The sequence below is a fragment of the Elephas maximus genome, chromosome 3 (assembly GCF_024166365.1).
Source record: "Elephas maximus indicus isolate mEleMax1 chromosome 3, mEleMax1 primary haplotype, whole genome shotgun sequence".
Lineage (NCBI taxonomy): Eukaryota > Metazoa > Chordata > Mammalia > Proboscidea > Elephantidae > Elephas > Elephas maximus.
In genome coordinates, this window is record NC_064821.1 from 82,740,831 (window position 1) to 82,763,565 (window position 22,735).

At 42.1% G+C, this 22,735-nt stretch overlaps 1 protein-coding gene and 1 long non-coding RNA gene across 13 annotated transcripts in view; one reads left to right on the top strand and one right to left on the bottom strand.

The window, feature by feature from the left end:
* The window catches only part of LOC126072964 (uncharacterized), a 169,666-nt gene that overhangs the window by 20,900 nt on the left and 126,031 nt on the right, over positions 1–22,735 (top strand). The window lies entirely within an intron of this gene.
* Positions 1–22,735, bottom strand: part of SCMH1 (Scm polycomb group protein homolog 1) — a 200,023-nt gene that overhangs the window by 13,084 nt on the left and 164,204 nt on the right. For all 11 annotated transcript variants that reach the window (XM_049878947.1, XM_049878954.1, XM_049878951.1 and 8 more), the window contains 4 exons: positions 20,638–20,870; positions 15,200–15,326; positions 6,751–6,951; positions 4,893–5,084 (listed from right to left, as the gene is read on the bottom strand). In XM_049878947.1, the coding sequence (XP_049734904.1) occupies positions 4,893–5,084; positions 6,751–6,951; positions 15,200–15,326; positions 20,638–20,870 (753 nt within the window). The remainder of the gene's footprint in view (positions 1–4,892; positions 5,085–6,750; positions 6,952–15,199; positions 15,327–20,637; positions 20,871–22,735) is intronic.

Consider the following 22,735-nt stretch of genomic DNA (forward strand, 5'->3'; position numbering starts at 1 on the left):
AATTCAAAGGCATCAATTCTTCTTCGGTCTTCCTTATTCATCGTCCAACTTTCACATGCATAGGAGGCGATTGAAAACACCATGGCTTGGGTCAGACACACCTTAGTCTTCAAGGTCACATCTTTGCTTTTCAACACTATAAAGAGGTCTTTTGCAGCAGATTTGCCAAATGCAACGCGTCTTTTGATTTCTTGACTGCTGCTTCTATGGGTGTTGATTGTGGATGGAAGTAAAATGAAACCCATGACAACTTCAATCCTTTTTCCATTTATCATGATGTTGCTTATTGGTCCAGTTGTGAGTTTTTTTTGTTTGTTTGTTTTTATGTTGAGGTGTAATCCATATTGAAAGCTGTGTTCTTTGATCTTCATCAGTAAGTGCTTCAAGTCCTCTTCACTTTCAGCAAGCAAGGTTGTGTCATCTTGTATAATGCAGGTTGTTAATGAGTCTTCCTCCAATCCTGATGCCCTGTTCTTCATATAGGCCAGCTTCTCAGATTATTTGCTCAGTATACAGACTGAATAGGTACGGTGAGAGGATACAACCCTGACGCACATCCTTCCTGACTTTAAACCATGCAGTAACCTCTTGTTCTGTTCGAAGACTGCCTCTTGATCTATGTACAGGTTCCTCATGAGCACCATTAAGTGTTCTGGCATTCTCATTCTTCACTATGTTATCCATAATTTGTTATGATCCACACAGTCGAATGCTTTTGCATAGTCAATAAAACACAGGTAAATATCTTTATGGTATTCTCCGCTGTCAGCCAGGATCCATCTGACATCAGCAATGATATTCCTGGTTCCACGTCCTCTTCTGAATCCGGCTTGAATTTCTGGCAGTTCCCTGTTGCGCTGCTTTTGAAGGATCTTCAGCAAAATTTTACTTGAATGTGGTATTAATGATATTGTTCGATAATTTCTGCATTTGATTAGATCACCTTTCTTCGGAATAGGTGTAAACATGGATCTCTTCCAGTCGATTGGCCAGGTAGCTGTCTTCCAAATCTCCTGATGTAGATGAGTAAACACTTCCAGTGCTGCATCTGTTTGCTGAAACATCTCAATTGGTATTCCGTCAATTCTTGGAGCCCTGCTTTTTGCCAATGCCTTCAGTGCAGCTTGGACCTCTTCCTTCAATAGCATCAGTTCCTGATCATATGCTACCTCCTGAAATGGCTGAATGTTGACCAATTCTTTTTGGTACAGTGACTCTGTGTATGCTCTCCATCTTCTTTTGATGCTTCTTGCATTGTTTAATATTTTCCCTGTAGAATTCTTCAATATTGCAACTCGAGTCTTGAATTTTTTCTTCAGTTCTTTCAGCTTGAGAAATGCCAAGTGTGTTCTTCCCTTTTGGTTTTCTATCTCTAGCTCTTTGAACATGTCATTATAATACTTTGTCTTCTTGAGCCATGCTTTGAAATCTTCTGTTCAGCTCTTTTACTTCATAATTTCTTCCTTTCGCTTTAGCTACTCGATGTTCAAGAGCAAGTCTGAGTCTCTTCTGACATCTGTTTTGGCCTTTTCTTTCTTTCCTGTCTTTTTAATGACCTCTTCCTTTCTTCATGTACGATGTCCTTGATGTCATTCCAGAACTCATCTGGTCTTCGGTCATTAGTCTTCAATGTGTCAAATCTATTCTTGAGATGGTCTCTAAATTCAGGTAGGATACACTCAAGGTTGTACTTTTGCTCTCGTGGACTTGTTTCAATTTTCTTCAGCTTCAACTTGAACTTGCATATGAACAATTGATGGTCTGTTCCATAGTCGGCCCCTGGTCTTGTTCTGACTGATGATATTGAGCTTTTCCATGGTTTCTTTCCACTGATGGAGTTGATTTGATTCCTGTGTATTCCATCTGGTGAGGTCCACATGTATAGTCACCATTTATGTTGGTGAAAAAAGGTATTTGCAATGAAGAAGTCATTTGTCTTGCAAAATTGTATCATGCACAGCATTGTTTCCATCATCAAGGCCATATTTTCCAACTACCCATCCTTCCTCTTTGTTTCCAACTTTCGAATTCCAGTCACCAGTAATTATCAGTGCATCCTGACTGCAGCTGAAATCTGTCTGCCCTGGGTGACCCTGCTGGTATTTGAATGCCGGTGGCATAGCTTCCAGCATCATAGCAACATGCAATCCCCCACAGTATGACAAAATGACAGACGTGTGGGGAGGACTGTATATTAGCTCGTAGTATTTTACTAATGTTAAATTTCTTAAGTGTGATAAAAATATTGTGGTAGGAGATACATACAAAAGTATTTAGGGATAAAGTCCCTCATCTATAGTTAACTCTCAAATGGTTCAGTAAATAAACAAAAACATCCATATTTTAAAATATACAGATACAAATATATGTATACACACTCAGAGAAAGAGACAAATATGGCAAAAAGTTAACAAATGGTAAATCTGGGTGCAGCATACATGGTTGCTCATTGTTGTATTTTTGCAAATTTTCTGTGTGTTTGAAATTTTTCAAAATAAAATGGAAAAAAAACTAACAGTCTCAACTCAGGTAAGGAAACTTAATGGGATATGCAACCTACCTATGCTTTTGGTGGGGCCCTGGTGGCGAAGTGGTTAAGCAATTGGCTGCTAATCAAAAAGGCCAGGAGTTTGAATCCACCAGCCACTCCTTGGAAACCCTATGGGCCAGTTCTACTCTGTGCTATATAGGGTCACTGTGAGTCGGAATCGACTTGACGGCAATGGGTTTGGTTTGGGTATGCTTTTGGTGACTATATGCTATATGGGAAGGGTGTGATCTGGTGGGTTAAAGCTATAAGTGGTAGGGTAGGGAGAAGAAAAGGCTGGAAGGAAGGGAGAGGCTCCCGTAAGCCCCCAGATAACAGAAGTGGAACCTATGGTTTCAAACTAGTAGAAGTGTGTATCCAGGCAGCAGGGCAGGAGTAATCAGCATCAGACCCAAAGGGTAAAGCTAAAGACAACCTTTGTACAGGTCAAGCTCTGTACAGATTAGAGAAGTATAGGAAATGTTAAATAATCAGGGGGTAAAAAGGGTCAGAAGGGGAGGCAGGTAGGTAGGTAGGCAGAGAAAACAAGCTAAAGAGCACATGGGAGTTAGACGTCTAGGCAAGGCTCTGGCTTGTCTGGGCACAGCTAAAACATTCATTTCAGGGCAGCAGATAGAAACTAGGGTGAGAGCAGCCAAATCACTGAGCACCCATTATGAGAAACGGGGCTTAGAGAATACAGGAAGGTGCAGAGAGTTAGCTGCATTTGTCTGAATGTGGGGGAAGAAAAGGGTGGCAGTCAATGGTGGAAGGAGGAATCTGATACACTTGGCCTTTGTCTCTCTTAGTTAGTGAAGCAAGAAGGAACAGAATTCCTAGGAAAGGTCATGCCCCAATCCCAAACTACCTTCATGACTGCAGGCCCATGCTGCACATCTCTGCCAGTCTCTGAGTGCCACCACCAGCACATTTCTCTTAGTTCTTAATGACAGCATTCTACTTAAGGATCCTGAGTTCCTATTTCTTTGAGAACACTCTCTTCAGAGCAGTAGGCACATTCATGGCCATGCTAACCCTCCTTGTGTATCTGTTCTTTCAGAATCCCAGGTAGGCTTAGCTTCCGTTACTGAAGTGCGATCAGAGTTTCTCAATGCCAATAGCTGGGGATATTTAACAACCTGCCTTTATCTACACCAACTCCATCATGCCCAGTCCAGACTCCCAGTGCAACATTCTAACTGCAAGTGAGAATGCCTTTTTCTGTTCTCAGAGATTCTGATGCTAAAAGAAAGCAATCTAGAGCAGGTTGGGTGTGAAGTCCTCTCTGAAGAAAAGGATGAGTGAGGGGTTCACAGGTATGGCTGTAGGTACCAGATGGTCTGATCCCCACAGAGGAGTATCTGAAATTCAGGTGTCCTTCTGCCCTGCATACAAGTCACATAAGCAGTGCTTATTTGAGAGCAGAGTATAGATGGAGGTGGGTAGACTGGGCCAATAGTCACTTCCTTAAGCATATTCTTTAGAAGTAGCCCTTTTATTGGAAGTGATTCTATTAAGACTATGATGAAAAGACAAGAAGGAAGGCAGTGTGGGAGCAAAACCTGTGTAGGAGAGAGTCATAAGAGGGGAACTTCCGGATTAGTGCTCCCCCATCAACCGACAGTGCAGCCAGCCTCTCCATCCCTCTTGCCAGGGGCACAGTCCACAGGACTCTTTAAAAAAGGTCCTTCCCTCCCTCTCTTAACAATGACCTACCTTGCTATGTTTAGTGTCAAGCTTTCCTTGCTTCCCTGTCGTTGTGTGTCCTGGGCTCCAGGTCAGAGATGCTGAGTTCCATTCACTCTTCCGAAAGTGCTTAGTCACTGATCTGGCCACGTGGCACCCGCTTTCCATTGTGGGTCTGATACGTTAACTCAGAAAGTTACTTTCCAGCCTTCCAGCTAGCAACAGCAGGAACTTGAATTGACTTGCTTGACTGGCAGTGCTAGAAGATTTAGGGCCACGTGCCAAGGGAAACAGTGGGTGGCCAATCACCAGGGAGCACATTTCTCAATCTGTAGCCTGACACTAAAACTTCCTGCTGGCAAGAGAGGTCTATGCTAGGCCTTTGCTGCCAGATTCACACTTGGAGATGTACTGTGCCTTCACGGTGGCTCCACATGCAATTGAAGCACAGAAGGGGAATTCTGAACCACCGTTTTCTTGAGATAAGGACTCAGAGGAATACAAAATCCCAAAGAGAGAGTAAAGATGAAAGGAGACTGAAAAACTCCAGATGTGGCAAAGTTAAGGGACAGAAAACCAGATCTCTGGATAGCAGGTGCCAAGCTAGCAAGTCTAGGCCCCCTGATGTTGCTGCTATCCCGACCCCCTCTCTCAGCCCAGACCCCATCCCAGCTCCTACCTGGTAGGTACCTGTCGTGGCTGTGGCTGTACTCTGTGGCAGTGAGTGACAAGTGACTCTGCGTAAAGGGCTGGTTGCCAAACAGATTGTCACTACGAAGGTTGTGGCAGAGTTTCTCCAGGAAGCGGAGGACGTAGGTGATGCTGTTGACTGCTGGGAGGTTGAGGGTGTGCTGCTCCCGGTCAAAGACGGCTGTAGAGTTAAGTAAACAGGGCTAAGCACGTCAGCCAGCAGCAGCAGGCAGGAGGAGTCTAGCCCACTGCTTGCTGAATGCTTCACCTGGTTGCACAAAGTCAATCAGCACCCCAGGTTTCCTCCCTCCCTCCCCTGAGGGTTTTGATTTTTGTCTTCAATGCCAAAGAGTTCCTGGCTTGTAATAACGGATGTGGTCAGGCCAGGGTTGTTGCACCCTAGGCTCTGGAACGATTTCACCCAACCTGTGAAAACAACTGTGAACATAATTTTGTCTCATCACATGGCTGGATCTTGTCCAGGAAGTCTATTTATTTAGGATGCTGTTTCCACAAGGAGTGCACAAGAACAGAGAAGCTGGGCAGAGATGGAGAGTACAGCCATTGTCGGCAATGGTTCGGGTACACAATTTCCAATCTGTAGGAAAACCCACTACCATCAAGTCAATTCCAACTCATAGTGATCCTATAGGACAGAGTAGAACTGCTCCATAGCGTTTCCAAGGCGGTAATCTTTATGGAAGCAGACTGCCACATCCTTCTCCTGCAAAGTGGCTGGTGGGTTTGAACTGCCAACTTTTAGCCTAGCAGCTATGTGCTTAACTACCCCAATCTGTGTAAGGACGGTAAAGTTTTGGCAACATATGGAACTGTTCCATGCTTGGTTTTACTTTACCCCCTGTCCATATTATTAAAAAAGCATCAGAATAAACCATAAAAAGTATATTTTTCTCTGAGTGCAGCAAAGAAGTAGGCAGCCCAAACCATCCTGTACACACTTCTCTACTATAACCCTTCTCACAGTTTGCTGTTTATATTCTTCCTTTTCCACCAGGGCAGAGCGTGAGCCTGTTATCTTCTACTCCCCGCTTTTCCCCCAGGGTCTGGCAGTAATGCCTGATGTATAGTAAGGGCTCCATAAATATGTGCTAAAAGAATACGGCTTGGTTATTTACCAGGTCTGCCATATCAGCTGTGTTTCCTGAGGCTGGACATTGCAGCTCGTTAGGAAAGATGGGCAGGGGAGTATGGAATAGAGTACAGGTAAAACTGAAAAGCTCTAGTTCAAGTCTTCACAGGTTTGGTGGGTAAAGAATAAGGTTTTGAACTTGGGAAAACTGATACAGAACCAGGGCACAGCAGAAAAAGTGAATATTTTCAGTGAAAACAAAAAACACTGCACAGCTAACTCAAACTTTCACAGCAAGAAAGAAAGAAGGAATGACTCTTCCCACTCTGCCTGGGATCCAACTCCCTTGTAGCAGGGCTGGGAAGTTAAGGACTCAAAAAAATGAGGGAAGAGTTCAGTGGCTCCCTGAAGCCAGGTGGGAGGCTATGCAGTCTAGAGAAACCCTGCTGCTGCCACTGTTTAGCCCCCACACTAATATACTTTCTGTATGGGAGAGTTGAGCAGATAGGTAGGACAGAAGTCTATTTAGGGGCTCAGTTAAGCAGAGTCTGTGGGGGTATTCTCCTTGGCAGAGGTAATGTATGAGACTCACAGGGGCCCTGGAAGCTGAAGGTGAGGACTCTGAGGAATGGAATACCTTCACATTTCTTTAGAGTCTACAGGTGTGAAGTAGGCACCAGATGCCTTGTCAGAAATCAGCCACTGAAGAAGGCCTGTCCCTCTGGCTAGGTAGCTGTACCAGCCCAAGGGTGCTTACCTGAGATAACCTCACCACCGTGGCTCTGTTTGAGGAAGCTGAAGACAGTTTTCTGGTGATAAGCACAGTCGATGCAAGCCTGGACAGCCTGCTGCAACACCACAGAAGCACGGGCTGGCCCAAAATGGTCAGGGAGCTGCTGGACCTTCTTCTTATCTAAGTGGGGGCCCGTGTTGCCGTTCTTGTTCAAGTAAATACAAACTGAGGAGACAAAAAATCGAAGAAGCTTAAAGAGTCTCTGGGGATAGAGAAGTCAGAGAACAATGCTCCCTTCCGTCTTTTACACACTGGGCTCTGGTCCCTAGCAGGATTCCCAGCTGCTAAGCTGGTAAAACATGGGGGGTGGAGGATGGGGGCCAAGAAAAGGCTGTGCCCAGCTGCTGCCAGCCCACATTGCATGACCAAAAGCTCTGGAAACACAGCTTACTGGGAGAACAGCCCAGATCAAAAGCCAAGGCACAGAACATACACTTTGTCTCTTATGTCACTGGGAAAAAAACTGAAATAATTCCCGAGATGTATGTACTTGCATTTTCTCTACTTGGTTGTCTCGCATATCCTTTGTATCTCTCATCTTTTATGTGTAAGGAACTGTGGGGCCACGACAATATTAGCGCGTGTGTGCGCACGCGCAGGATTGGATTTAGGATGATCATACCTCTGGTCTCTACTTTCTGTTCTGGGCCTTGGAGTACCTTTGTTATCATCTACATCAATACTTAGGCCCAAAGAAAGTAGTAAAGATAGAAAAAAATTGAAATAAAAAAAAAAAAAAAGAAGGGCTGGGTCCCATCTATAAGTTTGTTTCAGCAGTTTCTCCTGTCAAGACAGCAGGGCACTGTCCTAGTTACCACTCTCCACCTGGCACTGTGGTAGGGTCGGGGCAGGGTGAGCCCAGGAAAAACAGGCAGTCCTGAACAGCTGTTTCCTCAGTCTCTGGAGAGGCTCCACAGCAGCCTGGTCAGCAGCGACATTCTCTCCCTGGTCTGTCTTGTAGGTTCCCACTTGAGTAGGGATACTCTTCTTTCTCCTACTGTGTGGCTCACCAACTGAAGGGGAGGGGAGCAAAGTCTCTTTTGCTATTAAAGGTTAAAAAAAAAAAAAAAGATCAGAGCACTAGCTCTGTGGGCTATGGATGGATTGCTGGCTTCCTTGAGCCTCAGGTTTACCATATGTAAAATGAGGGGCTGAGCCAGATGTTCTGAGGACTCTTCCACCTTTATAATTTTAATTCTAAAGGGAAGCAACATGGGGAAAAGAGAAAGGAGAACAGAAGAGGGGGTAAGAGATGTAGAAGGGGACAGGAGAAAAAGAAAACAGGGAAAAAAAGAAAAAGTGAAGATTAATTGAACACATTTAACTCTGTTCTCTCCTGAAATCCACTGAGATGATAGCCAGATAACAAGATAGGACAACATTAGGATTTTGGAAGTTGGAAAGTAGGTTGGAAAAGTAACAGCTGACTTAGCAGACCCAAGAAAGCTGAATCTTAAACCAGAAATGGGGAATGATGAGAACTAAGCAGTTTCATTTTATAATCCACACAATGCCCAGGAATTGGCAGAGTAGGTGCCTCTGGAGATGGGTGTGAAGAATAAAGGAAGGACTAATTGAAGCCTTTTAAGAAATAGGCAGGATTTCCACATGATTCTTTTAAGAAGTAGGATTTCCAATATGACTCTTGCACTGCAAACAACTAAAAATTAAGAATTAAGTGAAATAAGAAGTGTAATGGAAACATATGTCTATGACAAGACACTTAACAGAATGTTCATATCTGTTTATTCATAACAGCCCAAAATGAGAATCAATCCAAATATCCATCAACAAGAGACCAGATATACAAGTTGTGATAGATTCATTTAACAGAATACCAACTTGGCAATAAAAAAGAAAGAACTACTGGTAGGCGTAACAACGTGGGTGCTCCTCAAAAACATTATTTTGAGTGAAATAAAATCAGATACAAAAGAGTATACATGGTATGATTCCATTTATATTAAGTTTAAGAACAAATACTAGCTATGGTGACAGAAATCAGAATAAAGATGCGGAGTGGAGACTGACTATAAGGAAGCATGAGGGAATGCCTCAGGATGACAGAAACATCTTATATCTTGATTGGGGTTGTGGCTGCATGAGCGCTTACATTTATTAAAACTTACCAAAGTTGTAGACCGAAGATCTGTTTGTTCATTTCACTGTACATAAATTTTACTTCAGTTAAAAATACATACACACAAAGGAAAAAATATTAACTAATCCGGTGATAATTAAAAAACAGAAATTCTACATGGATTAAAGAGTAAAATATAAAAACTATAAAACCTTTAGAAGATGGTGGCAGTTTTAACACATGGCCCCAAAATTTCTTGACACTCCTTTCAACAAGCTCTGTGACACTTGACCGGTAGACTGTGGCGTAAGTGACAATATGCCACTTTCTGGGTCCAGGATTTAAGAAAATGGCAGTTTCCACTTCCTATCACTTGGGACACTTGCTCTAGAAATCCAACTACCATGTGCGAAAAAGCACAAGTCACCCTGTGGAAAGGTTCATGTGGAGAGAAACCTACAGCTAGCACCAACTTGTCAGCCACACAATGGAAGTGGATCCCCCAGTCCTAGTCAAGCCGCCTCAGCTGTCACTGCAAGGAACAGAGACAAGCTGTCTCTATCCACCCTGCCCACATTGCTGTCTTAAGCCATGAGGCTCTGTGGTTTGTTCCACAGTACCAGAGAAGATTCTGGTACTGCAAGTAGGGTGCTGTCGTAACAAAAACCTAACACACACAGCACTGGCTTTGAGGCCTAAAGAAGCATAAAGAGCCACAAAAAAAGTATTAGTGAAAACTGAAAGGGCCTTGAGAGTTCTAACCGAAGCTTAAAGGGCGTCAAGAAGGCTGTCAATAAGGGCTTAAAGGAAAGTGAGGACAATGTTATTGAAAGATTGTTAGGTAGTAGCAGAAAATTTGATAGCACTAATATGCCTGCACTAACATGGGAAAAAGGAATTGTACCTGATGAACTCAATGAGATAGCTAAGGAGATATTCAGACAAAGTAATGGAAGTACCAACTGGCTTCTTTTTACTGCCTGTGATAAAACACAAGGTAAGAGAGATGATCTAAAAAAAAAAAAAAAAAAAAGAGGGTCCAGGACTTACGCGGTTCACTAAACTAAGAAAGGGTCTCAGGTCAAATCCAGAGACAATAAAATCCTTTGTCATGAAGTCGGAAAAATCAAAGACTATGTTTCATAGACTCTTTCACACCAAAAGGCCCTCTAAGGACCTTAAGAGTATGGCTCGCAGATTCTCTCCCTTAAACAACAGGATTTTTAAGAATTTTAAGGGCATTGTCCCACAGTTGCTGCACAGGAAGCCCAAAGTAGAGAAGGGTTTATCTTCAAGAGACTTCTGGTTGTGGCTTTTGTCTAATAAAGTGAACCCTGATAACATTCATGGAAAACCCCTCAAGTTTCTAAAAGAATCATTCTGGTGGAAGCACTGCCAGGTCAAACTAAAAGGGACAGAGATGGTACAAAATGAAAAGAATCCTTTGGGTCTCCAACTTTTTATAGGCAAGAAAAAGACTGAGGTGATACAGAGGACAAAACCAAGAGCCATGAAAACAACTCCCAGAATGTGGAATTGAACCTAATTAAGGAGTTGAACCTAATTAAGGAGGTTTTTTTTAAGGAGTTGGCAACATGTACCCAGTGGATTTCAGTTTCTATAGGCCAGTGACTGCTGTGTGGCTCCAGTTTTTCTTTTAAAGATATGGTAACCTGTTGCCGTTGAGTCGATTCTGACTCATAGTGACCCTATGGGATAGAGTAGAACTGCCCCATAGGGTTTCCAAGGCTGTAAATCTTTATGAAAGCAGACTGCCACATTTTCCTCCTGCGGAGTGGCTGGTGGGTTCCAACCGCCAACCTTTTAGTTAGCAACCGAGCGCTTAACTACTGTACCACCAGGGCTCTTTATAGATACTGTAGTATCTATACAAGCTATCCAATGCCTGTTCCATCACTGGGTGTGTGAGAAGCAGATAACTTGCTTCTTTAGTTCATAGGTCTTCAAATCTAGAAGAATCACACTCAAGGAGCTGTTCCTGCGAAATTGTACCTGACAGACCTCATGTGCATTGGACCTGATTTAAATGACAAGATCCTGGACCTTGAGCCTGGTATTATCAAGGGATGAAACTTCTGGAAATCTTTTGAGGGGAAGAATGATTTTTGCAAATGGAAAAATTTACGTCCAGAGAGCAGACTAAGGTTGTCTTAAATATGGTTCCAAAACTCTTTGACACTCCTTTCATCAAGAGATAGGATTTTATTCCTCTCTTCTTGAATCTGGGATCAAGAGAATATGGTGGAAATGATGTTACACTAATTTCTGGGCTCAGGCCTTAAGAAAGTGGTAGCCTCTACTTCATGTCTCTTGGGACATTTACTCTTGGAACCCAGACACCATGCTATTAGGAAGCCCAAGCTGCTCTTTGGAGAGGTTCATCTGGAAAAGAACCAAGAGACAGTGCCAATTTTGCTAGCCACATACATGAGCCGTCTTAGAAGTGGATTCTCCAGCCCCAGTAGAGCCACCCCAGTTGATGCCATGTAGAACAGAGATGAGCTATCTAAATTTTATTATAGTTAAATATTATCAATCTTTTCTCTTACGGTATTGCCTTGTTTAAAAAACCCTTCCCAATCTTGAGGTCATAAAAATATTTTCCTATTCTGTTGTGTTTTGGTTTTCTGTTGCATCTATGAAATCAGAATTGAATGCTATTAAAACATCCAGAGAAAACAACAACAACAACAAAAATATCAACCAAAGGCTAATCTCTAAGAGTGGTGAGGTAGAGTATAAACATTTCCTAAATGTACTTGACCACATTAAAGCCTTTTATGCAGAGCAATTGGCAGGACTGGTTTTCTACCAAATATGCTTTGGAAAATGCCACTGAAATAACAGATATTGATAATTAAGATAGCAGAAATGAAGAACTCAATAAAAGGTTTAGAAGATATAGTTCAGGAAAGCTTGAAGAAAGTTGAACAAAAAGACAAAGATATTAGGAGAGAAGGGATGAGAATATTAGACGGCCAGTTCAAGAGGTCCATCATCTGAATAACAGGTACGCCAGAAAGAGTGAATAGAAAAAAAAAAAGAAAACCACTGATGAAATACTTTTAGAAAATGTCATGAAACTAAAGAATGGAATGGGCCTATCAAGTGTCTAGCATGATAGAATAAAATGCTTTCATTCAAGGTGAAATTTCATAATACTGGGGACAAAGAGACGCTTCAAAGAGAATAAACAGGTTTTATCTAAATCTAAAAGAGGAAGACACAGGAAGGAGCACACGGGATCTAACACAAAAGAGAAGTGGAGGGAATCCCAACCAACTCAGAAGGCTCCAGAAGAGATTTCTTCTAGAGTATGACCTGGATGGACTATCTAATGTGCTTGAACGTAATGAGAGATATATACAACAAGAAGAGAGTTTCAGGTTGAATTGATTAATAAGTACATAAAAAAAATAAATAACAAAGAAACCAACAAGATAATTATTCCCCTGAAGACAAAATGTTGTGCGACAACAAAAAAAGAAAAGTAATCATAGTACACTACATGGCTCAATTGAGAAGAGCACTTAAATAGTCATAATAAGAAAAACGCCAAATTTTGATCTAACCAAAGTTATAATATCACTGTACTGGGGTAAGTATGTGTGAATGGCGAAGGGACAAGGAGATTAAGAGTCAAATCCTCATCTACTACTGAGTAGTTGTGGAGTTTACATTAACTTTACCTAAAGAATTTGGTCTTTGTCCGTGGTTCCTGAGAGATAATCTCTAAAACGTTGGAATTTCCCCAGTAATCATAAATGTCTTTGACAAGGGCTCCAGATCACATCTAATCTAGAAGGTTATGCTAATGAGGTGACTCTTAGGTGGAGGGCTGGCCAGGCCAGAAAGACCCACCATGTGATACCAAACTTATCATCACAACGTGATATTGATCCACCTCAGGGGAGAGGGGCTGAAGTTTGCTTTATGTAATGAGATCCCCAATAAAAGCTCTGGACATGGAAGCTCCATGAGCTTCCTGGTTTGAAAAAGCCATCTGCTCTCAGGAGGGTTATGAGCCCTCTTTAGGACATGGAAGCTCCATGTTGGAAACCCTTTTAGACCTCACTCTATGTATCTCTTCTTTGTGCTGATCCCGATTTATATCCTTTATAATAAAGCTGTAAAAATAAGTATAGTGCTTTCCATGAATTCTATGAGTCATTCTAGCAAATTACTGAGCCTGAGGGAACAGTGGGAGCCAGGAGGTCAGAAATGTGTGTGGGCTGGCGACCCCTGAGTTTATAGCTAGTATCCTGAGGGGCAGCGGGAACCCCAGGTTTGTAGCCAGCATGTCAAAAGTGAGTTGAGCCCCATGGGGAGTCCCAAGCTTGTGGCTGGCATTTGAAATCTTGGGCCAACTTGGCAGTCTCCTGGACTGTGTCCTCTGAGTTGTGAGGTCTGATCTGGCTCTGGGTGTTTAGGGTGCAGAGGTGCTGCGTGTATAGCTGCTGTCAGAACAGAGGTGGCAGACAAATGAGAGGTGAGATTTGTTTGATTTCCTTACAATAGTCGAAAAATGCCTAAAGCTGAAAAAATTAGCAATGTAAACATGTTATTTAGATATATGAGGGTAAATAAAACAATTAGCTGAATTGAAAGTGACTGCTTCTAGGGAGCAGTAAGCAGCAGGGGGCTGAGGGAGTCTATTTTGTTTTTGTAATGAGTCTCGTAGATTTATTGTTTCTTTGAACTGTATGTATAACTCATAAAAATAAAAATAATTTTTAAAAAAGTTTGTATAGTTACAAAAATCAAAGGTAGGTAATAAAGGATACCGTGTGGTACATAACATTAAATCTAAGACGGTTTTTATTGTTAATGTTTGAAAAGATAATAAAGGTAACCTGGACTAGTAATTCTATCATTGTATAGATGTAGAAACTGAAGCTCAGAGAGGAAAGTGATGTCAAGGTCACATAGAGTGAGCCAGGGCCCAGTCAGGAAACAGTGACACAATGATCAGTCAAGACTGCTATAGCCTGGCCAGGAGCCCACAATACAAAGGAAGTTCCCAATTAGCTAGGTGATGAGATTCAGGCCAAATGAGGGACGCCAGCCCAGTGACTGCAGCAGAGATGGTCTGTGTCATTTAAAAGGAAGAGTGAGGCATAATCATGAAGCTCCTGCTGTGCGAGTGCCCCTGGTACTGTTGAAAAGTCACCTAAGTGCTATCTAGAATGATGTGGGGTAAACGAAGCAGGTATACAGGCATCTAGCAGCATGTTATGATGTTGAAAAATGTAATCAATATTTTTACCAAGGTGCTCACTTGTCCTTAGTTCCTCATATATGAGCTCAGGGGAAAAAGTCACTATTCATTAATATAATGACACTTTTGGACTAAACAAACCCAGTAACTGGTTAGAGCTAAATGCAGGTGACATATTTGGAGAAATCATGCAATAGGGCCCTGACTAGAGCTGGACACACATGCTACAGGTAGGCTCTGCTGTCTTCTAAAGGTCATTTAGAGAGGAATCTATGGTTGGGCCTTCCCTTCAGGCTCTAACATTCTGGGATTCGGGCCCAGATACTTGATCCTTTAAGAAAAAGACCACCCTGACTTCCGTGGGCATCACTCCAACCGCTCAGACTTCCCTAAAGAAGACGGAGTGTCTGCAGAGTAACTACAGCAAGGTTTCACACATGTATCTTAACTTACACATTAAAAAAAAAAAAACCAAGACTTTTTCTTTATAATCACCCAATAAGGAGGTTGTGTATCTATTCGAAAAGGGTAGCTCTTATAGAGACCTTCATAAACAGTTTATAAAATGCGAACAGATACACATAACCCAGATTGATTACCCACCCACCTTAGCCACCAGATTTTGCTTTGAATCAACCATTCATTGATTGCTCTCCAAAATAAACCATTTTCACAGCACCAAGATTTGCCACCATCGCTGATGTTAAAAAAAATCAGAGGAGCCTCAGACATATTTGAGTGGTGGTAACACTACTGAGATAAGCACATGGTCTCTGGAAAGGACCTCTAAGAAAGGAGTACCCCTAACTAGGAAGGATGAGTATTATTACAAACTGGGCCAGAGATTGCCTGGTGCTGGCCCAGCTCCTGCCCAGCTCCCCAACCCAGAGCTCAAAGAATGCCAACCCAGATTTCTTTGATTGTTTTGACAGGTTTCACTGAGACTATTTCAAATGCCAAAGATACATATATTTTAAAAGACTCTACTTAGGTTTACAAATGGACAGGGGACTAATTATTGGTATGAGACAAAGAGAACGTACAAATGTTGGGGTCTGGGGCTTGGTGCAGCTAGTCCCGAGATCTGCTCTTACCTGTGGGGGCCTGCATGGCTGAGCTGGGGATAGTGGCAGCATCTTGGGGCACAGTGCTGGTATCCGGTTCAGGGGTGCTGGTTGTTGGTGAGGTGGGTGGTGGGTTCACCAAAGTCCGAGGTTTTCTCTGTCAAAATGGATGCGGAAAAGTTTGCTACCCATGATATTTAACTTGTCTTCTTGTTCCTCTAGTTCTAGCACTTAATTTACCCATGAAACCAAAATATATTTGTAGATAGGACTGTGTTTTTCACACAGCGCCTGGCCCAGTGCTTATGTACAGCAAACATTATCTGAATCTATGCCCAAGATTCTAGACTCTGCAGAGTTAGAGCTTAACTCACAGACTTTCGTACGAGATTCAATATCAATATGAAGTTCTGGATTCTTTACTAGTTGGAGGGTCAAAAGCAAAAAGGATTAAAAAAAAAAAAAAAAAAAGGACTGTTGTAGCTTAAGTCTACCCTGACATTACTTTGTACTTTATTTCTCTCTCTCTAAAAGTGGAAACAGCCCTTTCTCTAACTCTATGAATTACTTTCTCCTGCCTATCTCTTCAGCTCATTACCTGTGATTCTTATCTTAGACTTTATACTCTAGCAATGTCTAATTGCATTACTTCTCTAAAAACCACGCGATTTTACCGGGTCTACACCTTTATGGCAATAAACTCCCTTTTGCCTGGAATGCCCTTTCCTCTGTTTTTAACCTTATACATTTGTTCATTCAGGGAGCTTTTGCAGACATCTCCTAGTAATTACTGGCTCTTTTATGCTACCTCTGCACTTTGTATTGTTGCATTTATCACAATCTTTACATACTGGTGTCCCCTATTAACCTGGAGCCCCCTAGGAGTTTGATTCTGAATACCATGCTTAGCATGGTATTTGGCATATAGTAGGTGTCAATAAATGTTTTTCAATGAAGCATACAGTGTAGAACACCAATAATGGGAGAAGTAATAAAGATGATTTAAGAGAAATCTAATACCTCCTCTATGCTATTCAGGGCAGTCCCTGGGGGAGAATATATAAGATATCAGAAAGTTCTTTCCAAGAAAAAGTTTTTTAAAAAGTCTTTCTGAACGCAGGGAAAACACAGCCATCACCAAGATTACAAAATGCCCAATGTAGGGTTCACTCCTGGAAGCTATGCAAACCAGTCTGCCTCCTAGGAGTATATTATGTAAAGAGAAGGCACTGAGGGAAGCAGGCGTACATAAGGATGGTTTTTCTTGTAAAAGCAATCATGCAAACCCTCATGAAACATTACAAGCACACGTGGTACACGTTTTTTGATATTGGTAAAAGTAAAATCCAAATAAGAAATGAGTGAAGGAAGAAAGGAATACCAGCTCCACTTCACTAAGTTGGTGGTAGAATTTCATGGGCTCCCTGAAGAAAGAAGCTGGTGTTGAAAAAGTGCCCAAAATTTGTAGAACAAAGCAGAAAATGCAAGGCATTATTACCACTTGAGATGCATTTTTTTTTTACATGTATTTAGATGGTATCTACTCCCACATCGTCTTATCTCCATTTTATAGATGAGAAAACTAGGGCTCAGAGCCTTACTCAAAGAAACAACCTGAAAGCCACACAACTGTAAAAAATGAAGATAAGATTTAAACCTAAGAAAGATCAGTCCAAAGGACTATTGGAGCACAACTATCACAGCCTCCACTAGACTGAGTCCAGTATAATTGGATGGTACCTGGCTACTACCACTGATTGCTCTGACAGGGATCACAATAGAAGGTCCCAGACAGAGCTGGAGAAGAACGTAAAACGAAATTCTAACTCACAAAAAAGACTAGACTTGCTGGCCTGACAAAGACTGGAGAAACCCCCAGAATATGGCCCCAGACACCCTTTTAGCTCAGTAATGAAGTCACTCCTGAGGTTCACCTTCAGCCAAAGATTAGACAGGCCCATAAAACAAAGCGAGACTAAAGGGGCACACCAGCCCAGGGGCAAGGAGTAGAAGACAGGAGGAGACAGGAAAGCTGGTAATAGGGAACCCAAGGTCAAGAAGGGAGAGTGCTAACATGTGGTGGGGTTGGTAACAAATGTCACAAAACGGTAGGCGTACTAATTGTTATGAGAAGCTAGTTTGTTCTGTAAACCTTCATCTAAGGTACAATAAAAACAAAACAAAACCGTCAATCTGTTGATGACCAAAAAAAACCAAACTCACTGCCGTCGAGTCGATTTCAACTTACAGCAACCTTATAGGACAGAGTAGAACTGCCCCATAGAGTTTCCAAGGAGCACTTGGCAGATTCGAACTGCTGACATTTTGGTTAGCAGCCGTAGCACTTAACCACTACGCCACCAGGGTTTCCAAACTTAAGTGTTTCTGGCTTCAAAGCCTAATCTCTAGTCATAAGACCACTTCTCTTTTGAAAGGAATATAAAGCTCATGGGTGAAGTGGAAGTCACATACACTTGTAGGGGAAAGCAATAGGAAGGTACAGGGAGGGGAATTAGGGAGTCATATGCCATGACCTAAAATACGCGGTAAGATGAAAATTATTGTTATCAAGAGGGTTGGAAAGAAAGGGGACTTTGGCTCCAATGTTTGGGACTGCCTGAGGGAGCAGAGCAGAGGCAATCACAGAATCTTAATTCTCGGGTTTTGAAGGACCTTAAAAGCCATTTAACTGGACTAAAGCAAAAGCTAAAAAGCTTCCTGAACACAACCAAACGCTTTGAGGGACAGTGTAGCTGGGGCTGGGGTCTAGGGACCATGGTTTCCGGGGGCATCTAGGTCAACTGGCTTAACAAAGTTTATTAAGAAATTGTTCTGCATCCCACTTTGGTTAGTGGCGTCTGGCGTCTTGAAAGCTTGCGAGCAGCCATTTAAGGTTCATCAATTGGTCCCAATCCACTTGCAGCAAAGGAGAATGAAGAACACCAAAGACACAAGAGACAAAAGGGCCACATAAACCAGAGTTTCCATCAGCCTGAGACCGGAAGAACTAGATGGTGCCTGGCTACCATAATGACTGCCCTGACACGGAAGACAACAGAGAGTCTCTGGTGGAGCAGGAGAAAAGTGTGGAGCAGAACTCAAATTCATGTAAAAAAGGCCAGACTTCAAGCTCTGAGACTGGAGGAACCCCTGAAGCCATGACCCCTGGCCACTGTTAACCCAGAACGAAAACCATTCTTGAAGCCCACTCTTCAGACAAAGATTAGACTGGACTATAAAATATAAAATAATACTTATGAAGAGTGTGCTTCTTAGTTCAAGCAGATACATGAAACCAAATGGGTGGCTCCTGCCCGAAGGCAGGACTAGAAGGCAGGAAGGGACAGGAACTGGTTGAATGAACACAAGAAACCCGGAGTGGAAAGGGGAAGCGTGCTGTCTCATTATAGGGATTGCAACTAATATCACATAACAATGTATATAAATTTTTGTATGAGAAATTAACTTGAGCTGTAAACTTTCACCTACAGCACAATTAAAAAAAAAAAGCCATTTAATCCAACTATCCCTCTAATCCTTCTATTTTCTTCTCCCTGGAAACATCCCTTGCATATATTCATCCAGTTCCTGATGAAATATCTCTAGTGATATGGGCTCACTACTTCCATTATGGGATAGACCTAACTGTTCCTTTTATGGTACAATAAAACCTGCATGTTTGAATTTTTGCTTATTGGTTCGGGTTCTGTCTTTGGAGCCCCACGAACAAGTTAGCTCCCTCTTTATCCTGCCTGTCCTCAAGATGTCCTCCTATCATCTAGAGCATGGCTTCTCTGGACTCAGCATCCTCAGGGCCTTCACCCTTTCCTCCTCAACATGAGAGTGAGAGGAGAATAACGGAGACAAAAACGAACCAGGACCTGAGTTAGGAGTCAGTGGTAATGGATCAGGAGGAACATTATGTGTTTGTTATACAGGAAGATCAGGATGTGACATCAAGAATTCAAAGCCAAAAAATAAGAGACAACTGAGATTGGTAACATCATCACTATAATCATCCATCTGTCCGTCCGTCCATCTTCCATCCACTCATCCCTCTATCCATTCATCCATCCATCTTACATTTACTGAACACCTCCCAAGAGATTGAGATGCAAGGCACTGTAAGAGAAAGAGAGAGGAAAGGTTAGGTTCTTAACCTTGAGAAGCTTATATTTCAGAAGGAATAAAGTCAGCTGGAGCTGCTAAACAACCAACCAACCAAACAAGCAAACAACAAACAAACAACCTAGGGAAGAATTTATGGGATTGTGGAATGGAATGCTCAGGAAGAAGTGGGTATCATTTTCACACTGGAACTCAGGTAGTTCAGGAGGGAGATTCAGAGGGATCCCCTGACAGTTAGGAAGTAAGTGGAGGAGGTGATGCCAAAGGAGGTCCCAGAGAGGCGGCTGAAGAATCTTCTCTCTATATCAGTGGTTTCCCTAGGGAAGCTATGAATGAAGAACTGGCCTGAAGAACTGCCTTAACTAAGAGGAAATGGAGACTGGTACTTTCAGTGACAGTGCTCAGTGAAGCTTGACTCAGCAATCTTTTGCTATGTTAGAGGTAAGTGTTACCTCCCTCAGGAAATGTGAGAGAGGGAATATTTGATAGGGCAGTAATGACCACAGAAATAGAAGATCTAGGGATAAATTTCTACAGCCTTTGCTATTTATTAGCTATGTGATCTTAGGGAAGTAATTTCACATCCCTAAATCTCAGTTTACTTAGCTATAAGATAAGGTTAAAACTGCTTATCTCCTAGAGTTTTGTGAAGATAATGTGTGCTATGTATGTAATGGTGTTTAATACAGAGCCTGATAAACACACACACATACACACACACACATTTTAATGAGGGAGTAGAGATAGAAAAAGAAATCCGTTTACAGTCAATTTGCTCTCTCTCTTCACATGCTCGGGCTTCTACTCTGGGAAGGTTAAAATGGAGCATGGCCTCCCATCTATTGAAGAAGTTAGATGAGAATCCCCACAAATGTGAGTACTGTATTTTTATGCAAATAACGTGTGCCTTCTACATTTGTTTGCCAACCTCGCCCTTCCTCCACGAGGTATTTTCATAAGCACCGCTATGCCAATTTTTTTTTTTTTACATGTTACAGCAACATTCTACAGCAACATGTAAAACAAAATGGCATAGCAGCGCTTATGAAAATACCTCCTGAGGAAAGGGCAAGGTTGGCAAACAAATGTAGGTGCATGTTATTTGCATAAAAATACAGTAACTTTCAAAGTTAAAACTTGTTTCTTATCCCCATCATCCTATCTCTAATATTATCAAGTCCTAGGTAAGTAGAGATGAAAATCCAGGGGATTTGTTTTAAAAGCATACACAAGGTGGAGAATATGGTCAGACATGTCCCTTTCCAAGATGGATGAATGTGGATGAGTTATCCTTTTATAACCCCTTATCCCTTTCTGTAGGAACCCACATTTTTACCTACCTTACTGCCAGGTTTGGGACCCCTCTTCTTTGGGAATTTCAAAGGTTCAGCTGACTTAGATGGGGTAGAGATGGGATGGGGAATTAGGGTCTTGGGCGTCCGGCCCCGTTTCTTTCCTGGTTTACGCCCCTTCTGCCCTGGTTGATGCTCCAAGATAGTTTTGGTGCTGCTGTGGATGCTGGGCTTCTCAGTGTTCACATCAGATGCAGGATAGGGATTCTTTGGAATCATGACTGCAAGAAAAAGACTCATTCTATTACCCTCTCCTCCCACCTGCATTCCCATCCCAGCCAGAAGAAAAAAGGACTTGCCACTTCCGATCAGGTAGTAGAAACTAGTTTTCTGACATTTAACCCAAATGTCTGATCAATATCAGAAGAGAATTGAAATAATATTGGCTAGAATTAAAGATTTTTAATTATTTCTGGCAGAGGAGGGAAAAAAAAAAAAGCACTAATTTTTTTTCTTCCCAAGTCATCTTAGAGACGATTATGACCTAAATCAAGTTGAAGCACATAAACAAAACCACAGGCTGCCTCGGAGCTGGAATGTCTCTTAGAATCCTCTGCTGCTAGAATGAAAATCGGAGGCTCAGAAGAGGAAGTGATGCCTTCGCTAGGTTACAGCCAGTTGAGATAAAGACTAAAGTTTTGAAACTGGGCTCTGATAACCAAGCCGGGGATTTTCTGCATCGACCTACTTGAGGTTTCAGTGTCATTACTGCAGTGAAGAGTAGTACAACACAGGCAAATATAAAACTGACAGCATCTCTCTTTACCTTAAAAATCTTCGCTCCCTATTAACTTTAGGGTAAAGTCCAAATTCTTTATGCTGATATTCAAGGACTTTTGTGACTTTGCCCCTGCCTTGCTCTCTAGTTATGTCATTCACTGTCAACTACCCCTACATTCTAGCCCTACTGTTTTCTGAACATGATTCCTTCACATATGCTAAGCTCTCTATTATTCTTAATCAGACATATTGATACTCATTTTCAACACTTAGCTCAAGGGATACCTCTTTATTGAGGCCTTCTCTGACCATCACCCAACCAAGTCAGTACCCCTATCTCCAAAGCACTATGCAGACAACTCTGCTACAGCACATTTCAATCATTTGTCTCGTCCTTAAATTGAGTATTATTTGAGGTAAGGACTAGCTAATTCTTTTCATAAATAGTTACTGAGCACTGTTCTAAGCCCTGGGAATGGAACAGTAAACAAAACAGACAGTTTCCACTCTCATGGAGCTTACCTTCTGGGCGGGGGTGCAGAAAATAAACAAATATGTAATATAAGTCATATAATGGTGAGTGCTATAATTGAAACTAAAGCAAAGTAAGGAGAGAGAGTAAGAGCGATAAGGAAAGTTCTCTCTAAGGAGAAGACATTTGCAGAGCCCCCAAATGAGGTAAAGGCACAAGCCTTATGAAGATCTGAGAGAAAAGCCTTCTAAGTGGACGGTATAACAAGTGCAAAGATTGTAAGACAGTATGACTGGAATTGAGTGAGCAAAGGGGAGAGTGGAGGAAAATTCGGCTGGAGAGGGAGTGGGAGTAAGACCTCATAGACTGTGAAAATGAATTTGAACTTATTCTAAGTATGAAAGGAAGTCACTGGAAGGCTTTGAGCAGGGGAGTGACTGGATGGGAGGGTAATAAGAGTAGAATTATGGGGATTAGTTAATAAACTATTGCAGTGGTTAGGTGGAAACCCTGGTGGCATAGTGGTTAAGTGCCATGGCTGCTAACCAAGAGGCTGGGCAGTTCAAATCCGCCAGGCGCTCCTTGGAAACTCTATGGGGCAGTTCTACTCTGTCCTATAGCGTCGCTATGAGTTGGAATCGACTTGATGGCAGTGGGTTTGGTTTTGGTTTAGTGGTTAGGTAGAAGATAATGAGGAACACTGATGCTTCCAGGTTGGATGTAATAGATTGTGGCAGTGAAAAGTTGCTGATGCAACAACAGAAAAACTAAGTATATTATCTTAAAAGACATGGTGGTAAAAGACATGGTAGAGCTGTAGAAATCATGGGGGTAAGATGAACTGAAAATGCAGACGTGGGGTAGCCCTTCTAAGGCAGCTGAAATTATTTTCTT